The sequence below is a fragment of the Dipodomys ordii genome, unplaced genomic scaffold, assembly GCF_000151885.1.
Source record: "Dipodomys ordii isolate 6190 unplaced genomic scaffold, Dord_2.0 Scaffold54, whole genome shotgun sequence".
NCBI classification, from domain to species: domain Eukaryota; kingdom Metazoa; phylum Chordata; class Mammalia; order Rodentia; family Heteromyidae; genus Dipodomys; species Dipodomys ordii.
This window is the reverse complement of record NW_012267270.1, coordinates 4,958,395-4,979,184: the sequence shown is the minus strand read 5'-3', so window position 1 is coordinate 4,979,184 and position 20,790 is coordinate 4,958,395. Positions and strand designations below refer to the sequence as shown.

The 20,790-nt window shown below is 50.4% G+C and overlaps 1 protein-coding gene across 1 annotated transcript; it reads left to right on the top strand.

The window, feature by feature from the left end:
* The first annotated feature begins 1,848 nt into the window (after window positions 1–1,848).
* On the top strand, window positions 1,849–18,054 carry Slc22a20 (solute carrier family 22, member 20). Its single transcript, XM_013020998.1, has 10 exons — window positions 1,849–2,226; window positions 2,298–2,401; window positions 4,842–4,996; window positions 9,200–9,368; window positions 10,599–10,722; window positions 13,447–13,562; window positions 15,536–15,750; window positions 16,804–16,912; window positions 17,006–17,212; window positions 17,723–18,054. Exons 1-10 carry the CDS (start codon window positions 1,849–1,851, stop codon window positions 17,817–17,819), a joined length of 1,674 nt encoding a protein of 557 aa, XP_012876452.1. The 3' UTR covers window positions 17,820–18,054.
* The last annotated feature ends 2,736 nt before the right edge of the window (window positions 18,055–20,790 follow it).

Here is a 20,790-nt window from a genome sequence, read left to right as displayed (position 1 = left end):
TCTCTCTCTGGAGTGTGATTCTCCTAAACCAAGCCTTGTACCAATGGAAAGCTCATGGCCCTCGGGTCCATACCCGCTGGAGGCTGGCCACTTGAGCAGCACCGGCTCTGGGCCCAGGGACAGAGCCACTCAGCGGGGGCTCCGGGCAGCCTACCCAACTGGAGGCCTTGGAGCCCGACCTCTGCTTCCTCCACTCCTCTGCCAGCGATGGCGCCAGCTGAAACCCAACCCCTTCTCAGCACCGACCTGACCCCCCAGGGAGCTCCCCACCACACACAGAGCTCCCTTCAGCTCCCCTGGAGGTGTGGGGGTGTCCTATGGCCCACACACCTGCTACTTATATAAACGGCGCCAGTCCCTCTGATCTTGGCTGTTCGTACCTGAGATAAGGGTGGGCTGAACTGGGACGAGGAGTAAAGCCGCCAAGACAGTAGATGCCGGGCACAGGCGGCACCTGGGAGAGCCAGAGGAGGGGCGTGCCTGGCTGCTCCAATGTGGAGAGGGAACCGAGGACCCCTACTCTTAGGCTGAGAAGCCTCCTCTGGGCTGTCCCATTTAGTGTGTGTCTGTGTCTTTCTGTCTGTCTGTGCTGGGGCTTGAACTCAGGGCCTGGGCACTGTCCCTTAGTTTTTTCATTCAAGACTGGCACTCTACCACTTGAGCCATGCTCCACTTCTGGCTTTGTTATGTTGGGGGTTTTGGGTGGTTAATTGGAGATAAGAATCTCTTGGGGGTCTGGGAAGGTGGCTCAGTGGTAGAGTGCTTGCCTAGCATGCATGAGGTCCTGGGTTTGATTCCTCAGTGCCACATACACAGGGAAAAAAACAAATAGCCAGAAGTAGTGCTGTGGCTCACTCACATGGTAGAGTGCTAGACTTGAGCACAAAGAGATTCAGGGACAGTGCCCAGGCTCTGAGTTCAAGCCCCAGGATTGGCAAAACAACAACAACACAACAAAAGCAAAATCCCTTGGGCTTTCCTGCCCAGGCTGATTTTGAACTGCTATCCTTAGGTCTCAGCCTCCTGAGGAGCAGGGATTACAGATGTGTGCCACCAATACCAAGCTCATGGGTGCATTTTTTTTTTTTTTTTTGGTCATGGGGCCTGATCTCTGGGCCTGGGCGCTGTCCCTCAGCTCTTCAGCTCAAGGCTAGTGCTCTACCACTTGAGCCACAGAGCCACTTCTGGCTTTTTCTGTTTATGTGGTGCTGAGGAATCGAACCCAGGACCTCATGCATGTGAGGCAAGCACTCTACCACTGAGCCACCTTCCCACCCGTCATGGGGGCATTTTTAAAGTGTCTCCTGTGCAGTCAAGTCCCTGACTTGTCCTGGAGCGGAGAAAAGCAAGCAGCCATAATCATTGGCCCCCATCCTGCTGCCTCTCATCTCTGAGCACTTATGGCTCCTGCTGTGATTTCAAGTCTGCTGACAGAGCTGGGGACTGCTAAGGCTGGATTTGGGGCTCCTGCGCCTCATCATGGCCTCCGGAGGAAAGGGAATGGACCCCAGGCCTCCTTCACCCTTGGGTCCTATGGGGAGGGCCGGAAGCAGGGCCGCTGAGCCTGTCGGTTTGGGTGGTGGGCTGCAAGGTGAGCCTCTAAAGTGAAGAGAGACCTGAAGAAGGGGGTCTGGGGAGGGGAGCCACGAAGATGTGGGGATAATCGCGGCCTCCTGTGAGGTGTAACTGGACCCTTCTGAGCTGCTGGACCCAGGGCATTTGTGGTCCTAACCCCTGGCCTGATCCTCCCCCTCCCCGCCTCACCTCTCCCCTGCCCCCTCTCTGCCCCCTCCCTAGCCCCTTTATATAAGGCCAGTGCCGGCTGAGCCTTGGCTAGGAGCTGTGGCCATGGCCTTCACAGACCTGCTGGATGCCCTGGGCGGCGTGGGGTGCTTCCAGCTGGTCTACACCACCCTGCTGCTGCTGCCCTGCGCCCTGCTGGCCTGCCACACCTTCCTACAGAACTTCACAGCTGCCGTGCCCCCCCACTACTGTCGGCACCCCACCAACCACACAGGAGCCACCACCAACGACTCAGCGGCCTGGCTGAGGGCCTTGGTCCCCCTGGACCAGCACGGGGTCCCTGAGCCATGCCAGCGCTTCATGGAGCCTCAGTGGGCCCTCCTGAGCCCCAACACCACCTCCGTCCCCCAGGCAGCCACGGAGCCATGCAAGGAAGGCTGGGTCTACGATCGCAGCGTCTTCCCATCTACCATCGCGATGGAGGTCAGAGGGGGCTGGGAGGCATGGCGGCTGCTTCCCATGGCCAAGGCTGAGGGTCCCCTCTTCGCTTGCAGTGGGATCTCGTGTGCGAGGCCCGCAGCCTCCCCGACCTGGCGCAGTCTGTCTACATGGCTGGAGTGCTAGTGGGAGCCGCTGTGTTTGGCGGTCTGGCGGACAGGTGAGCCCTGGGAATTGAGGGGGCCCCAGACTCCAAACAAGAGCCAGAAAGCCCTAGGCCACAGCCCTAAGCCACAGCCTTCATTTGGTGTTTAAATTTCTTTTGGCTGTCATGGGACTTGAACTCAGGGCCTGGGCTCTGTCTCTGAACTTTTTTTTGGGTCAATTGTGGGGCTTGAACTCTTGGCTTGGGCGCTGTCCCTCAGCTCGGACTTCAGCTCAAGGCAAGTGCTCTACCACTTGAACCATAGCTCCACTTTTGGTTTTCTGGTGGTTCATTGGAGATAAGAGTCTCATGGACTTTCCTGCCCAGGCTGGCTTTGAACCACGATCCTCAGATCTCAACCTTCTGAGTAGCTAGGATTATAGGTGTGAGCCGCTGGCACCCAGCTTTTCTTTCTTTTTTTCTTTTTCTTTTTTATGTCAGTATTATAGCTTGAATTAAGGGCCAGGACTTACTCATTCCCTTACTTAGCTGGCACTCTACCACTTAAGCCACATCTCTACTTCTAGCTTTTTGGTAGACAATTAAAGATAAGAATCTAGGGCTGGGAAGGTGGCTCAGTGGTAGAATGCTTGCCTTGTATGCTTGCCCTGGTTTTGATTCCTCAGCACCACAAAAGCAGAAAAAGCCACAAGTGGTACTGTGGCTCAAGTGGTAGAGCGCTTGCCTTAAGCTGAAGAACTGAGGAACAGTGCCCAGGCCCAGAGTTCAAGCCCCACGACTGACCCCCCCCCCCAAAAAAAAAGAATCTTACAGACTTTCCTGACCAGGCTGTCCTTAACTGTGATCTTCAAATCTCAGCTTTCTCAGTAGCTAGGATTACAGGCATGGCCTACCAGCCCCCAGCCCCCCCACCTTTTTTTTTGCCAGTCCTGGAGCTTGAACTCAGGACCTGGGTGCTGTCCCTGAGCCTTTCTGTGCTCAAGGCTAGCACTCTACTACCTGAACCACAGTGCCACTTCCAGCTTCTTCTGTTTATGTGGTATTGAGGAATTGAACCCAGGGCTTCATGCATGCTAGGCAAACACTCTACTACTAAGCCACATTCCCAGCCTTGCCCCCATTTTTATTATACAAGTCCTAGTACATCCACACATGGTCCAGCCCCTGACTTTGTCTCCACTTTGGAGACCTTTGGATTCGTGTGTGTGTGTGTGTGTGTGCTGTGTGCCTGTACACCTGCACAGCAGTTCTAGGGCTTGAACTCAGGGCCAGGACGCTGTCTCTGAGCTTCTCTTGCTCAAAGCTAGCACTCTACCATTTCAGCCATAGCTCCATTTCTGGCATTTTTTGTAATTCATTTGAAATAAGAACCTCATGGAGGGCTGGGAAGGTGGCTCAGTGGTAGAGTGCTGGCCTTGCCTGCATGAGGCTCTGGGTTTGATTCCTCAGCACCACATAAGCAGAAGAAGCTGGAAGTGGCGCTGTGGCTCAATTGGTAGAGTGCTAGCCTTGAGCTGAAGAGCTGAGGGACAGCACCCAGGCCCTGAGTTCAGGCCTCAGGACAAAAAAAAGAAGAAGAGGAAGAAGAAGAGGAAGAAGAAGGAGGAGGAGGAGGAGGAGGAGGAGGAGGAGGAGGAGGAGGAGGAAGAAGAAGAAGAAATCTCATGGATTTTCCTGCCCAGGCTAGCTTCAGACTGCAATCCTCAGATCTCACTGCCTGCATAGCCAGGATCTAGGATTACAGAGGCCAGCCTCCGGCCTCCGATGACCTCCTGGATTCTTAGTGTCTCCATTGCATCTGATGTGTGGATGGGCTACCCCTCCATAGCCGCACCCCACCCTCGGAACATGCAGCCTGGCAAAGGCTCCTCCACCTCCACCCCTGCCTTCCCTAGTCTTCCTCCTCTCTTCTGTCTTCTGCCCTCTTCCCTCCCCCTCTGTTCAGGTGAGAGGGCTGCTGGACTCCAGACCCCACTCCCCAGCGTGTAGAAAGCCCTGTGCTTCCCAACTCAGACCCTTCCTAGCGAGGCTGACATGGCCCTTGTCCCCTGTGACACATCTTCCTCCCCAAGAAAGGAAGGTAGGAATGAGTATGTCTTAGGATATGTGGTAAGGAAACACTGGCACCATTTGGCCCACAGTTCCACTTCTGGCTCTTTGGTGGTTAATGAGAGATAAGAGTCTCAGGGGCTTTCCTATCCAGGCTGGCTTCGAACCACGATCCTCAGAGCTCAGTCTCCTGAGTAGCTAAGATTACAGGTGTGTGCCACCAGTGTCCAGGGTAAATCTTCTTTTCAGTTTCCTTCCCCACTATTTCCTCCCCTCTCTGACCAGCCTCAGAACCAGTGCCTTGAACCTGGAAATTACCAGGCACCCCAGCTTTCCCTTCCCGGCCTTGATGCCCCCGTATGAGAGAGAATGGCTGGAGGCAGGCTGCCACTTTGCGGCAGCTTGCTCCCAGAACCCTAATGCTCTGCTTGTTCCCTGGGCTCAGGCTGGGCCGCAAGGCCCCCTTAATCTGGTCATACCTGCAGCTGGCGGTTTCGGGGGCTGCCACGGCGTTGGTGGACTCCTTCAGCGCGTACTGCGTCTCCCGGTTCCTGATGGGCATGACCTTCTCCGGCATCATCCTCAACTCCCTCTCCCTAGGTGAGTGCACCCCACCCAGCGGGGCTCGGAGTCAGGGGGGTGGCGGCCCCATGTGGCCCATCGTATTTCGTGTTGTTGGGATTCTCATCTAGGATCTCAATTGACTATCTGGGCTCCAGACCCAGGAGACCCCCTATTCTCAGATCATGGCCCTGCCAGCAGCTAGCTAGTGATAGGCCCTGGTGGCCTTTCCCTCTTGTGGGTTTTAGTTTCCTAATCTGTAAGCTGAGGAGCTGGGGGTTATTTAATCTGTGCGTTAGTCAACACTGATCATGTACTAAGTGCCTGCTGGGTGCCAGGTGTAGGGGAATCACAGAGGTGAGCTATGATAGTGCCCTGGGCTGCAGGCAGCTCCGAAGTCTCTGGCTCTAAGCAGGGTGGGCTTCAGCTAGGCTTGCAAGGCTGCTGGTTTCTTTGGGTAGAGACAAAGCCTTTAGCACACCAGGCTCAGCCCTCTTTCTAGCTAGCAGGTCCCAGGACGTCCTGGCAGAAAGCATTGTGGGGTAGCAGAAAATCCACCCTGGACACAGACCTACCCATACCTGTGCTTTACCTAAGCTACTTAGCTTGCTCCTGGGACCAGCACTGAGAAACAGCCACCACCCTCAGTTATCCAAAACGGAAAAACAGCTAGGCACCAGTGGCTCATGCCTGTAATCCTAGCTGCTCAGGAAGCTGAGATGTGAGGTTCATCTTTGAAGTCAGCCCAGGTAGTAAAGTATATGAGACTCTTACCTCTATTTAACCACCAAAAACCTGGAAGTAGAGCTGTGGCTCAAACGGTAGAACACTAGCCTTGAGCAAAAAAGCCCAACGAGAGTAAAAGGCTCTGAGTTCAAGTCACAGTACCAGCACACACGCGCACGGACACACACACACACACACACACACACACACACACAGAAGGTGATCAGTGCCACAGTGGGAACCTGAGCCCCTACCAAATGGGTAAAAATGGCAATGGCTTGGTACAAGGGAGCCGTCCATAACTATTTGTATTTGTTGTTTGTTGTGCTGATACTAGAGCTTGAACTCAAGGGCCTGGACACTATCCCTGAGTTTTTTGCTCAAGGCTAGAACTTTACCACTTGAGCCACAGCTCCACTTCTGGCTTTTTTGGATATAAATGTCTCATGGACCTTTCTTCCTTGGTCTAGCTTTAAACCTTAATCCTCAGATCTCAGTCTCCTGAGTAGCTAGGATTACAGGTGTAAGCTACCAATGCCCAGCTACTCTACAGACTTTTTTTCCAGTCCTGGGGTTTGAACTCAGGGCCTGAGCACTGTCCCTGAGCTTTTGCTCAAGGCTAGTACTCTACCACTTAAGCCACAGCACCACTTCTGGCTTTTTCTGTTTATGTGGTACTAAGGAATCAGACTCAGGTCTTCGTGCATGCTAGGCAAGCGCTCTACCACTAAGCCACATTCCCCACCCAAGTCTGCAGTTTATTTATTTATTTTTTATTTTTCTGGGTCCGGTTGTGGGCCTGAACGCTGGGTCTGGGCACTGTCCCTCAGCTCTTCAGCTCAAGGCTAGAGCTCCACCACTTGAGCCACAGCGCCACTTCCAGCTTTTTTTTTCCTGCTTATGTGGTGCTGGAATAGAACCCAGGACCTCATGCATGCAAGGCAAGCGCTCTACCACTGAGCCACCTTCCCAGCCCCAAAGTCTGCAGTTTAAATTGCAGTTATCAGAGTGACTGAGCCCTGCCGAGGCATGAGGGAAGGAATTCCAGGCAGAGGGAAAGGCAAGTCCCTCCTACAGGAGCAGCTTGTGCCCAGGCTCAAGAGCAAAGAGGTCCCTGTGGCTGAAGCAGAGTTGGGTGTATTTATGACAGATGAGGTCAGAGGAGGGGGAGGAGTGGGGAGGGGAAATCCTAGGGACCAGGAGGACGATGGGAGATACTTGGCCACTTTTTTGTGTGTACCAGTCCTAGGGCTTGAATTCAGGGCCATGTACTCTTTTTAGCTCAAGACTAGCACTCTACCACTTGAGCCATACCTCTACCACTGACTTTTTACAGGTTAATTGGAGATAAGAGTCCTGTGGACTTCCCTGCCCAAGCTGGCTTCCAACTAAGATTCTCATATCTCAGCTTCCTGAGCAGCTAAGATTACAGGCATGGGCCACTTTATTTATTTATTTATTTTTGATCCAGTTGTGAGGCCTGAACTCTGGGCCTGGGCACTGTCCCTCAGCTCTTCAGCTCTAGGCTAACGCTCTACCACTTGAGCCACAGTGCCACTTTCGGCTTTTTTTCTTTTTTCTTATGTGGTGCTGAGGAATCGAACCCAGGGCCTCAGGCATGCAAAGCAAGCGCTCTACCACTGAGCCACCTTCCCAGCCCACGTGGGCCACTTTAAAGAGTGTGGTTTTTTAACTCTGAATGAGACAGGAGATGCTAGAGGATTCTGAGCTGAGAAAAGACCTGATTTAGGATCTGAAACCTGACCGATCGCCTTGGTCACTGTTAGATGATACCAAACCAGAAGCAGCAAGGCCAGGTAAGAGGCCATTGCTGTCTCAGGAAGAACAGAGGCGAAACCAGACCAGGAGGTGGCAGCAGAGCAGACACAGATGGGGCGAAATTGTGAAGGCAGAAATAACAGGACTTGTTGGCAGATGGCACATGGATGCTCGTTGCCACTAGAAAGAAATGTCCCTGCTAATTTGTTGTGGCTTGCTTGCTTGCTTGCTTGCCTTCCTGCCTGCCTTCCTTCCTTCCTTCCTTGCCTTCCTGCCTGCCTGCCTGCCTTCCTTCCTTCCTTCCTTCCTTTCTCTTTCTTTCTTTCTTTCTTTCTTTCTTTCTTCTTTTTCTTTGGTTGGTCTGGGGTTTGAACTCTGGGCCCGGGCACTGTCCCTCAGCTCTTTAGATCAAGGCTAGCGCTCTCAGTTTTCTGGTGGTTTACTGGAGATGAGACTTTCTGCCTGGGCTGGCTTTGAACCGCGATCCTCAGATCTCAGCCTCCTGAGTAGCTAGGATTGCATGTGTGAGCCACCAGCACCAGCTGTTGTGGCTTTCTTGTACAGGTATGTCCTAACTTACTTAACCAGTCCCCCATGGGTGGATGTTTAAGGTGTTCCAGACTGTGCTATTGTTAAAGATTTGCATTTTTGTCTTTGCATGAGGTCGAGAATGTTTTCTTACAGTTAAGAACTATTTTATTTCCTTCTCTACCGATCCTTCACATCTTTTGACTTTTTTTCCTCCTGTCCTAGAGTTTGAACTCTAGGCCTCGCTGCTGTTGCTGAGCTTTTGTGTTCAAGGCTAGTGGTCTAACATTTGAGACACAGCTCCATTTCTGGCTTTTTGTGGTTAATTGAAGATAAGAGTCTCATGGACTTCCCTGACTGGGCTGGCTTCAAACTGTGATCCTCAGATCTCAGCCTCCTGGGTAAACTGGATTGCAGGCATTAGCCGTTGGCACCCATTTTTCTTTTAGCTTTTGGTCATTTTCCTATTGGTTTGTAAGAACTCTTCCAATGCAATGGTATCTTATTAAGTTACAACATTTTTCCTTTTTCTTTTATCTTTTCTCCTCCTTCTCCTTTTCTTTCTCCTTGTCCTCCTCCTTCTTCTCTGTCTCTTTAGCTCTCTGTCCCTGTCCCTGTCTCTCTGGCTCTCTCTTCCTCTCCTGACTTTATGGCTTCATGTTTCTCTCTCTCTCTCTTTTTGTTGGTCATGGGGCTTGCACCCTGCCTGGGCCTGGGCGCTGTCCCTCAGCTCTTCAGCTCAAGGCTAGCGCTCTACCACTTGAGCCACAGCGCCACTTCTGGTTTTCTGAGTGGTTTATTGGAGATAAGAGTCCCAGGGACTTTTCCTGCCCAGGCTGGCTTTGAACCTTGGTTCTGAGTAGCTAGGATTACAGGCGCGAGCCACCAGTGCCTGGCTCATATTTCTCATTTTTATGAGTTAAATTTGTTAAGCCTTCATTTGATTACTTCTAGCTTTTCATTTTATTACTTCCAGTGTAGCATTTCTCTACACTAAGATTCAGTTCCCATGAATTTAAGCTTCTGTCATGTCATTGGTTCTGGTGAGTTCTTTGACCCTCCCCCTGGGTATATGGAGTGAGGTCGGGATGCTTATTCTAAATGAATCTTGGGATGAGTTTAAGGGGCCACTGTGGTGAAAAGGGCTGGGATGATTAAACAACCACCTGATAGACAAGTCCGGGTGAGCATGCTGTGTTTCCTCTACAGTTGTGGAGTGGATGCCCACCCGGGGCCGCACGGTGGCGGGCATCTTGCTGGGCTACTCCTTCACCATGGGCCAGCTCATCCTGGCAGGAGTGGCGTACCTGATCCGCCCTTGGCGGTGGCTGCAGTTTGCTGTCTCTGCTCCTTTCCTGATCTTTTTCCTCTACTCTTGGTACGTTCAGCAAAGTGGAATGCTGAAGGGTGCGTCCCTTGTGTGGCCCCCATGGAGAGGGGAGGTGTATAGTGGCTGGGACTTTCTGGACTTGGGGCTGGTCACACAGGGTCCCCAGAACTGGTAAATGGAGTCAAGGAAGCTTTGGTAAAACCTGTCTCATAAGCAAGGGGTTCTAGTTGAGTAATATATATATATATATATATATATATATATCATATAAAAATATATATATATCAGTCCTGAGGCTTGAACTCAGGGCCTGGGTACTTCCCTGAGCTTCTCTTGCTCAAGGCTAGCACTCTACCACTTGAACCACAGCAACAGTTCCAGCTTTTTCTGTGTATGTGGTACTGAAGAATTGAACCCAGTGCTTAAGCCACATTCCCAGCCCCTTGCTGAGTGATTTTTGCCTTCATCAAATCCTTTGTGCCTCACAATGACCCCATGATGCTTAGTTTAAGGCAACTGAGGTACAGCTGAGAGTGAGTCTATGATTCATTCAAGACCAACAGCCACTGTCAGAGCCAGACACAATGCTGGGCATGCTGTTGTCTCTGTATGATCTGCTACAAAAATAAATAAATGAAAAAGAAAGAAAAAGAAAGGAAGCAAGGAAGCAAGGGAGAAAGGGAAGGAGGGAAGGTGTCTTCCTAATTCAAAAACAGTGGAGCACTTCATCTTTGTGTGTGTGTGTGCTGGTTCTGGAGCTTAAGCTCATGGCCTCATGCTCTCGTTTGGATCTTTTGCACAAGGCAGGAGCTCTCCCACAGCTCCAGTTCTGGCTTTTGCTGCTTAGAGATAAGAATCTTGGTGATTTTTCTGGCTGTCTTTGAACTAAGATCCTCAGAATTGGATTTGGAGAGGGGAATGAGCCCCACTCAGCCCTGGGCCTTCTTTTTCCTCTTTCTCTCTTTCTTCCTTTCTTTCTTTCTTCCTTTCTTTCTTTCTTTCTTTCTTTCTTTCTTTCTTTCTTTCTTTCTTTCTTTCTTTCTTTCTTTCTTTCTTTCTTTCTTTCTGTCAGTTGTGGGGCCTGAACCCTGGGCCTGGGCTCTGTCCTCAGCAATTCAGCTCAAGGCTAGCGCTCTACCACTTGAGCCACAGTGCCACTTCCAGCTTTTTCTGCTTATGTGGTGCTGAGGAATGGAACCCAGGGCCTCATGCATGCAAGGCAAGCGCTCTACCACTGAGCCACCTTCGCAGCCCTTCTTTTTCCTCTTCCTGTCCCAGGTGGCTTCCAGAGTCATCCCGATGGCTCCTTCTACATGGCAGGTCGCAGCAGGCTGTGCAGAACTTGCAGAAGGTAGCGGCGATGAATGGAAGAAGGGAAGAAGGGGACAGGCTGACCTCAGAGGCAAGTGGTGGTGAGGAAGGAAGCTAGGAATGAGCTTCTGTCTTCCTGGCAGCCCCCAGTCCTACTGAGATCTGGTTAGTTTCTCAAGACTCACCTGCCATCCAGCAAGTGAGGCTGGGAATGCACAGGGCAGAGAAGGCTCCAGGCAGATGCCCAATCAGCCCTGAATGGCTGTGTGACCTGGGACAAATGACTGAGCCGTTGCATTCATTCATTTACTCATCGGTGTCATTAGGAAATAATCTCATCCACATTGACATCCTGTCAAAATGTGAATAAAAATGAAAAATTTTAAATAGTAATCACAAAGTAAAAATACTGGAAAACCAATGACAAAGTGTCATTCTAAATACTAATTATTAATGGCTGGGCGCCGGTGGCTCACTCCTATAATCCTAGCTACTCAGGAGGCTGAGATCTGAGGATCGCGGTTCAAAGCCAGCCCAGGCAAGGAAAATCCATGAAACTCTTATCTCCAATAAACCACCAGAAGACCGGAAGTGGCGCAGTAGCTCAAGTGGTAGAGTGCTAGCCTTGAGCTGAAGAGCTGAGGGACACTGCTCAGGCCCAGAGTTCAAGTGCCATGACCGACAAAAAAAAGAAAGAAAAAAAATGCCAGTTATTATCAGATAACTATTTATTACTGTGGATATATGAGACGGAACAGAGGGACCCCTCTTCCTGGGCACTGGGCAGGAATTATACAGTATCAAGCATTGTTAAATGCTACTAAGTACTGTTTAATGCTATTAAGGTTGTTAATTCTGTGCTGCATTTTCATGAAACCTTTATTGTAAAGAACCTTTTAATGCTCCGGTTTTTTTTTTTTGTTGTTGTTGTTGTTTTGTTTTGGTTGTGGGCCTGAACTCTGGGCCTGGGCGCTGTCCCTCAGCTCTTCAGCTCAAGGCTAGTGCTCTACCACTTGAGCCATAGTGCCACTTCCAGCTTTTTTCCTTTTGCTTATGTGGTGCTGAGGAATCGAACCCAGGGCCTCATGCATGCAAGGCAAGCGCTCTGCCAGTGGAGGTGGCAGTGACAGTGGTAGAGGTGATAATGAGGAAACCTGACAGGGGACAAGAGCTGTGGTATACAAAATGACAGAAGGTGAGCGGACAGCAGAGAGCTCAGACTCCTGAGCTGTAAGGTTGTAAGGAGCCAAAGGCAGGAGTCTGTGGGTCCTGGTTGCTGGAGGAGCTCTAGAGGGCCAAGCACTTAGAGCCAATAGTCTGCTATTGTCAAGGCTTAAGAGCTGTTAACAGGGCCAGTAGTCCTGACACTCCAGGCCTGAAGAGCTGTAACACTAACAACTTTTAAAACTAGGATCTTAATACTTAAGACCGAATCGGGAACCGAACACTAACAGGTGCTACCTGCTGCTGCTGTACTCTTAAGTCACTGCTGCTGAAAGCTGCTATGTGCTGCTCAGCTTGCTGGTGGTTAAAGCACAGAGCAGCTCCCGCTGTGTGCCTAGAGCTGTAAATCACTGGCTTCTGAAGGCCGGTGCAATAGGCTTGTAGCACTCGGCTCAAGGCATCTGAGTCTGCCAGTCCAGCCCCAAGGCCTCCTGTGCCCAAGGGCCCAGCACTGCACCCATTAGAAGGGCTAATTCTCACCTATTCACATTTTCTGTCCAGGCCCAGCAAAAGAAGCCAGCCAGCTGATTAGTAATGCACTACTATTTATTTAGCTCCACACAAGGCACGGTACTAATGCCTTGACATATGAATAGAATCTCACTAAATGCCTCATTTTTTTTTTTTTTTTTGGTCAGTTGTGGGGCCTGAACTCTGGGTCTGGGTATTGTCCTTCAGCTCTTCAGCTCAAGGCTAGCACTCCACCACTTGAGCCACAGCGCCACTCCCGGCTTTTTCTGTTTATATGGTGCTGAGGAATTGAACCCAGGGCCTCATGCATGCAAGGCAAGCACTCTACCACTGAGCCACCTTCCCAGCCCCAAATGTCTCATTTTTGCCAGTGAGGAGTTAAAATGCAAATGAATCAGGAAATTTGCCTATGAACATACAATGGGGTAATGACACGTTCACTCAGAAGTGTGTGTGTGTGTGTGTATGTACTGATCCTAGGACTTGAACTCAGGGCCTGAATGCTGGTGTTCCTGAGTTTTTGTTTTTTGTCTTTAATATATTTTTGTTTTGTTGTTGCTTTGCTCAAGGCTAGCACTCTACCACTTGGCTTTTGGCTTTTTTGGGTAGTTAACTGGAGAAAAGAGTCTCCTAAGCTTTTCTGCCCAGGCTGGCTTCAAACCAGATCCTCAGATCTCAGCCGTGCCACTTACGGTTTTCTGGTAGTTAATTGGAAATAAGAGTCTTATGGACTTTCCTGCCCAGGCTAGCTTCAAATCATGATCCTCAGTTCTCAGCCTCCTGAGCAACCAGGATTATAGGCATGAGCCACTGGTGTCTGGCTTTCAGATCCATTTTTAACCACTGTCTGACACTATCTCAGTCTATATGAGGAATGGGATGAGGGTCCCTACACAACCACAGAATCTCACGAGTATAAGAGCAGGCCTAGGAGCCCATGGGGCATCTCAAGATAGCCCTGAAAGCAGATTAGCTGGAGCCATCTGTCCACAGGAGACTAGAGCTGGCCATCTTACTAGAAGGTACAAATTGTGGCCTTCCTTTCCTCAGATGGAGGTACTCCTGAGGTAATGTGGTCCCCAGGTCCTTTGCTCTCCCTGATCAGATATTTTGCACCCAGGTGGTGAGCTCCTACATCCACAGCGAGTTTGCAAATGTGCGCACCTCCAGCTCCCTCTTGGATCTCTTTCGAACCCCAGCCATCCGTAAGGTCACGTGCTGTCTCATGATGGTATGGTAAGTGATGGGTCGTGCTTTTGGGTAGGTGTTGGTGCTGGAGTGTAAAGTCAGGGCCTTACACTCTCCCTTGGCTTTTGTGCTCAAGGCTGGTGCTCTACCACTTGAGCCACAGCTCTACTTCATCTGAGATAAGACTCTCATAGACTTTTCTCTTTTTTTTTTTTTTTTTGGTTGTGGGGTTTGAACTCTGGGCCTGGGCGCTGTCCCTGAGCTCTTCAGCTCAAGATGAGTGCTCTATCACTTAAGCCACAGCACCAATTCCGGTTTTCTGGTGATTAATTGGAGATGAATCTCATGGACTTTCCTACCTGGGCTGTTTTTTGAGCCGAGATCCTCAGATCTCAGCCTCCTAAGTTGCTAGGATTACAGGTGTGAGCCTCCAGCACCTGGCAACCAAACCATTTTTCAAAAATTGTTATAATCGGGGCTGGGAAGGTGGCTCAGTGGTAGAGCGCTTGCCTTGCATGCATGAGGCCCTGGGTTCAATTCCTCAGCACCACATAAGCAAAAAGAAAAAAGCCGGAAGTGGCGCTGTGGCTCAAGTGGTAGAGTGCTAGCCTTGAGCTGAAATGCTGAGGGACAGTGCCCAGGCCCAAAGTTCAGGCCCCACGACCGGACCCAAAAAAAAAATTGTTATAATTAGGGTGTTATACAAAGGAGTTACTATTTCATAAATCAGGTAATAGGAAATTTTTTTTCTTTTTCTCCTCCTCCTCTTCTTCTTCTTCTTCTGTCATGGGGCTTGAACTCAGGGCCTGGACATTGTCCCTGAGCTGTTTTGCTCAAGGTTAGTACTCTAGCACTTTGAACCAAAGCTTCACTTCTGCTTTTGTGATAGTTAATTGGAGGTATAAGTCTCACAGCTGGGTGCAGATGGCTCATGCCTATAATCCTAGCTAATCAGGAGGCTGAGATCTGAGGATCAAGAAAGACAGTGAGACTCTTATCTCCAATAAACCACCAGAAAACCGGAAGTGACATTATAGCTTAAGTAGTAGAGCACTCGCCTTGAGCTGAAGAGCTGAGGGACAGCGCCCAGACCCAGAGTTCAAGCCCCACGACTGACAAAAAAAAAAAAAGACTCTCACAGACTTTTCTGCCTGGACTGGCTTTGAACTGTGATCCTCAGATCTCAGCCTCCTGAGTAACTAGGATTACAGGTGTGAGCCACTATCATCCTGCACATTACTTTTTTTTTGGGGGGGGGTCCAGTTGTGGGGCATGAACTCGGGGCCTACCACTTGAGCTACAGCGCCACTTCCAGCTTTTTTCTTTTTGCTTATGTAGTGCTGAGGAATCGAACCCAGGGCCTCACTCATGCAAGGCAAGTGCTCTACCACTAAGCCACCTTCCCAGCCCCTGCATATTATTTTTTTGGACAATGTCACCCCCTTCCTTCACCTTCTTCCAGTTACCCCCTCCTGTCCTTGTCCACAATTGCATAGTTCATTTTCCACATAAGTGTCTTCTGAGCAGTCTTTGCAGTCTGGTGGTTTGGGGGCACCCAGAATGAGGGATTACCCCACCCTGGAGGTGGAGAAGTCTTCTGCAGCGTAGCCTGACCCTGGGCAGTGGGAGAGCCCAAAAGACCTCAGTTCAGGAAAAGAAAGATTCGTGATGCTCTCCCTCCAGCCTGGTCAGACATGCCCTTCCTCCTCTACTTCCTCACCTTCCTTTGCCTGCTGAGAAGAAGCAGGCCATGAATGCCAACTCCAAGACTTGAAATCCTTTTCTTTGTACAAGTAGTGGGCCTTAAACTCAGGGCCTGTGTTCAAGATGTAGAAGGAGAAGTCTGGATTTCAAAGTCAAAGTCAGGCACGCAGGAGATCAGGAGCGGATGTCGTGGACAATCAGGAGCGTTGAACTCCCTGAGCAAAGGAGTCCTGTGTCATGCATGCATCCAGTGTCCCCTGCCCTGGGCGGGTCAGTGAGCCATGGGTGAAATATGACCATTCTGCCACCTTTTCCAGGTTTTCTAACTCCGTGGCTTACTACGGTGTGGCCATGGACCTGCAGAAGTTTGGGCTGAACATCTACCTGGTGCAGGCTCTGTTTGGCCTAATTGACATCCCCGCCATGCTGGTGGCCACCACCACCATGATTTATGTTGGCCGCCGAGCCACAGTGGCTTCCTTCCTCTTTCTGGCTGGGCTCATGGTCATTGCCAACATGTTTGTGCCAGAAGGTGAGATGTTGCTTTTTTTTTTTCTTCTGGTCGGTGGTGGGGCTTGAACTCTGGGCCTGGGCACTGTTATTCAGCTCTTCAGCACAAGGCTAGTGCTCTACCACTTGAGCCACAGCACCACTTCTAGTTTTCTGGTGCTTAATTGGAGATAAGAGTCTTACGGACTTTCCTGCACAGACTGGCTTTGAATCGTAATCCTCAGATATCAGCCTTCTGAGTAGCTAGGATTATAGCTGTGAGCCACCGGCATATAGATGCACACAAATGCCAACTTCCAATGGCTCATACCTGTAATCTTAGCTACTCAGGAGGCTGAGATCTGAGGATCATGGTTCAAAGCCAGTCCAGGCAGGAAAGTCCATAAGACTCTTTTTTATTTTTTTGCCAGTCCTGGAGCTTGAACTCAGGGCCTGGGCACTGTCCTTGAGCCTCTCTGTGCTCAAGGCTAGTGCTCTACCATTTGAGCCACAGCACCAGCACCACTTCTGGCTTTTTCTGTTTATGTGGTACTGAGGAATCGAACCCAGGGCTTCATGCATGCTAGGCAAGCACTGTACCACTAAGCCACATTCCCAGCCCTCCATAAGACTCTTATCTCCATTTAACCACCAGAAAACCAGAAGTAGAGCTGTGTGGCGCAAAGTGGTTGAGTGCCAGCCTTGAGCAGAAAAGCTCAGGGACACAGCCCAAGTCCTCAGTTTAATCCCGCCCTCCCCCCCCCAACAACAAAAAGTGGTAGAGCAAAAAAAAAACAAAAAAACAAAAAAAACAAACCCTAAGCAAGAGTAGCCCTCAATTCAAGTCCCAGTACTGGCATGCATGAGCAGACAATAATAATAATAATAATAGCCATTTCTATGGTACAGGGCAGGGTAGGGCCCAGGTCTGGGTATGGTAGGAAATCTCCCACCAGAGCCCAGCTTCTTCCTCCTTCTGACCCCTGGCTTTATCTTCTGCATCCTCTCCTACCATCCTCCTCCTGAGGTTCCCCCAATCTTCCCCTTCCCCCACCCCATTCCCCACAGCTCAACCTCCCTCCTTCTTCTCCTCTAGACATGCAGACCCTGCGCACCGCCCAGGCGGCCCTGGGCAAAGGCTGCCTGGCCAGCTCCTTCATCTGCATTTACCTGTTCACAGGAGAGCTGTACCCCACAGAGATCAGGTGGGAGCACTGGGGATTGGGGCCCCTGGGAAGAGAGCTGCCCCGCCCTCTGACACCCAGGGCCTGCTCCTGACCCTTCCACACCTCCCACAGGCAGATGGGGATGGGCTTCGCCTCTGTCAACGCCCGCATCGGGGGTCTGGCAGCACCCTTGATCACCACTCTGGGGGAGTTCAACCCAGTCCTGCCACCTGTGGCCTTCGGTGCCACCTCAATGCTGGCGGGGCTGGCTGTCACCTGCTTCCTAATGGAGACCCGCAATGTGCCCCTGGTGGAGACTATCGCTGCCATGGAGAGACGGTGAGGGTGGGGTCTGCCAGGCTGAGACTAAAGGGAAGTAGCTTAGGCCTGGGTGGGAGCTTTGAAGGATGAGCCAGAAAATAAGAGCAAGCAATGCCCCCCGGGTTGCCTTTCTAACAAGAATAGGCCCAGGAAGTGGAGCTGTGGCTCAAGTGATGGAATGTCAGTCTTGTGTAGAAAAAGCAAAGGGCCAGCACCCAGGCCCTAAGGAGGCCCGAAGTTCAAGGCCCATTACTGACAAAGTAAATTAAAAAAAAAATTTTTTTTTCTGTCATTGACTTAAAAGAGCATGAGTCACATGGGAATAGGGAATTGAATGGAAGATTCCAGTCCCCTTTCTTATCAGGGTCTCCTTTTCTCAAATGCTTTCCCACTGACAAAATTGTTGCAACTCTGAAAAAAAAAAATCCCCAAAATGGAGCCAGCTAAGAGTAAACAGGATGCATGGGTAAGATAGACAAATGATGAAAATAAGCAGATAACTGACATTTTCCATTCCCATTCGAACAGAGCCAAAGAGGGTCCTTCCAAGAAAGATACAGAAGAAAAGAGAGAAGAAATGCCTCTTCAGCAGCTGGGCACGTCTCACCTCAAGGAAACCATCTAAGCTGCCAAGAGGAACCTGGCATAAGCTGGCAGCAGCTCAGCCAATGCCCAGCCCTCCCCATCCCTGAGTTTCTCCCGGGGATACTGGGCGAAGCTGGCACTGAACTCCAAGCAAGGTCAGCCAAAGGACATGGCGGTGGGGCAGAAGCCACTGCTGAGACTTCTCAGACCAATGCCCAATAATCTGCATCACAAAGAGATAAGAGACCAGGGAAACCATCTCTAGGGGGCCAAAGCACAGATTGTGCTTCATGATAATAAAAATATTGTTGACTGTTCCTATCTCCAAACCTGCCGTGTGTGTGTGTGTGTGTGTGTGTGCGTGCGCGCATGTGTGTGTGTGCACATGTGTGTGTTTTACCTCCTGGGGTTTTGGGAAACAGCATCTCCACAGCAGGCCTTGCCTGCCTGTGTAGCCCCTAAGTGGATCTTGCAGAAGGCCCAATACATAGTTGCATGAGTGGTGAATCCAGACTCGGGCAATGGATAAAGATGTTTCCACCGCTGGTTCTTCAGCAGTCTCCTAGGATGACCTAGTGCCATCTGAACCAGGGAAGTCCAGCCCACACTTTGGTTTTTTTTTTTTTTTTGGTCGGCGTGGGGCTTGAACTCTGGGCCTGGGAGCTGTCCCTCAGCTCAAGGCGAGCGCTCTACCACTTGAGCTACAGCGCCACTTCCCAGCCCACACTTTGGATACATGCTCACACCCCTCACCTTTATTTTCACTGCCAGTGACACTAGATTCATGGGCATTCCAATCTTGGCCCAAAGTTGAGTTTTCTTCTATTTTGCTTTTTTCTGTTGTTATTGTTTGTTGGTTGTGGGGCTTGAACTCTGGGCCTGGGCGCTGTCCCTCAGCTCTTCAGCTCAAGGCTAGCACTCTACCACTTGAGCCACTTCCAGTTTTCTGGTTGCTAATTGGAGATAAGAATCTCACAGACTTTCCTACCCAGGCTGGCTTTGAATCATGATCCTCAGATCTCAGTACCCTGAGTAGCCGGATTACAGGCACAAGCCATCAGCGTCTGGCTTTGTCCCTGTACTTTTTTGCTCTACCATCTGACCCATAGCTCAACATCTGGCTTTTTGGTGGTTAACTGGAGATAAGAATCACTGACTTTCTTGCCCAGGATGGCTGTGAACTGCAATCCTCAGATCTCAGCTTCCTCAGTTGCTAGGATAAGAGGCATGAGTTACCAGGGCTCAGCTTATTTCTCTTGTAGTTGCCCTGGAATCAAATATCACAGCTCAATCCCTACAGCCCAAGAGTAACACAACAGAGGTAGTAGAAATGTCACACTCTGGGCAGGAGCCTTTGTCCCTACCATTCCTCTGAGACCAGCCTTCTAGCAGTGTGGCCCCAGGAACAGGGCCTGGGAGGTGACTCCCCAGGGAGTTGTATTAGGCCCTGGCACTGGCTGGGGGCGGGACTTGGGCAGAGCAGGTGCAATGCCCTGGTTCTGTTCCCAATACTAGCCAAATCCTCAGTCCCTCCATGGAATCATGGGCTTCATCTTCTGTTGAACACATCCAGGAACTTATTTGTCAGTAATTCATTCTGAGCTTTCTGGGCAATTTTGTTTTTTGTTTTGGAGATAGGTCTTACTATGTAACACAGGCTGGCCAAGAATTTTTGGTCCTCTTGCCTCAGCTTCCCAAGTCTGGCTGGGATGACAGCTGTCCACTACCATACTCAGAAATGTGAGCTTTCTCATTTGAGTTGTTGTCACACCTCTACAAATGAGTAAATGAAAAAGGCAGGGGGCAGCCAGGCACAGCAGTTCACACCTATAATCCTAGCTAATCAGCAGGCTAAGATTTGAGGATCACAGTCTGAAGCTAGCCCAAGCAGAAAAGTCCAAGACTCCTCCAATCAATCAATCAAAAGCCAGGTGAAAGGCACGACTCAAGTGGTAGAGTGTTAGACATGAGCAAGAAAACTGCAACAGGCTGGGAAGGTGGCTCAGTGGTAGAGTGCTTGCCTTGCATGCATGAGGCTCTGGGTTTGATTCCTCAGCACCACATAAGCAGAAAAAGCCCGGAAGTGGCACTGTGGCTCAAGTGGTAGGGCGTTAGCCTTGAGCTGAAGAGCTGAGGGACAGCGCCCAGGCCCAGAGTTCAAGCCCCACAACTGGCAAAAAAAAAAGAAAAAGAAAACTGCAAGAGTGGGCTGGGAATGTAACTCAGGGAGTAAAAACACACTTGTCTAGTACTATGTAAAACCAACAAAAAAGGACAGTGACAACCTTGCCTTAATAGCAGGCAGTTGTCAGCCAAGCCAGGAACATCATGGGAATTGTAATTTCAGTGTAATGTTTAAAATGTGTCTAGGTGAGGGCTGGGAAGGCGGCTCAGTGGTAGAGCGCTTGCCTTGCATGCCTGAGGCCCTGGGTTCGATTCCTCAGCACCACATAAGCAAAAAGAAAAAAGCCAGAAGTGGTGCTGTGGCTCAAGTGGTAGAGCACTAGCCTTGAGCTGAAGAGCTAAGGGACAGTGCCCAGGCCCAGAGTTCAAGCCCCATGACTGGGACCCCCCCCCCCAAAAAAAAATGTGTCTAAGTGGGAGCCACCAGCCCAGGCTTGCTTTTTTTTTTTTCCCTGTGTTGGAATCCAGGGTTCCCTGGAGAGGAAGGATGTATGGTCCCCACAGGACCACAGCATTGGCCCTCTGTCCTTTTTTGGGTGGTTAATTGGAGGTAAGAGTGTCACATACTTTCATTCCCTGGGCTGACTCTGAACTATGATCCTCAGATCTGAGTCTCCTGAAGAACGGGGATTACAGGTGTGAGCCACGGGCGCCCAGCTGGCAATAAAGAATGTTGGCATGTTGGCAAGCAGGATCCCAAAAGTCACTTGGAAGAACATGTGGATGTACTTATGACTTCAACTATTGTCCAGCATTTAGCAGCTATTTGGATACTGTTGTATTTAAATAAAACTGTACGAAATACTGTTAGTGATTATTTCAGTGTA

Coding starts and splice junctions, on each gene's coding strand:
- Slc22a20 (XM_013020998.1), top strand. CDS start 1,849: ATGGCCTTCACAGACCTGCTGGATGCCCTGGGCGGCGTGGGGTGCTTC. Junction 2,402..4,841: donor TTTGGCGGTCTGGCGGACAG/GTGAGCCCTGGG, acceptor CCCTGGGCTCAG/GCTGGGCCGCAAGGCCCCCT. Junction 16,913..17,005: donor CTGTACCCCACAGAGATCAG/GTGGGAGCACTG, acceptor CACCTCCCACAG/GCAGATGGGGATGGGCTTCG.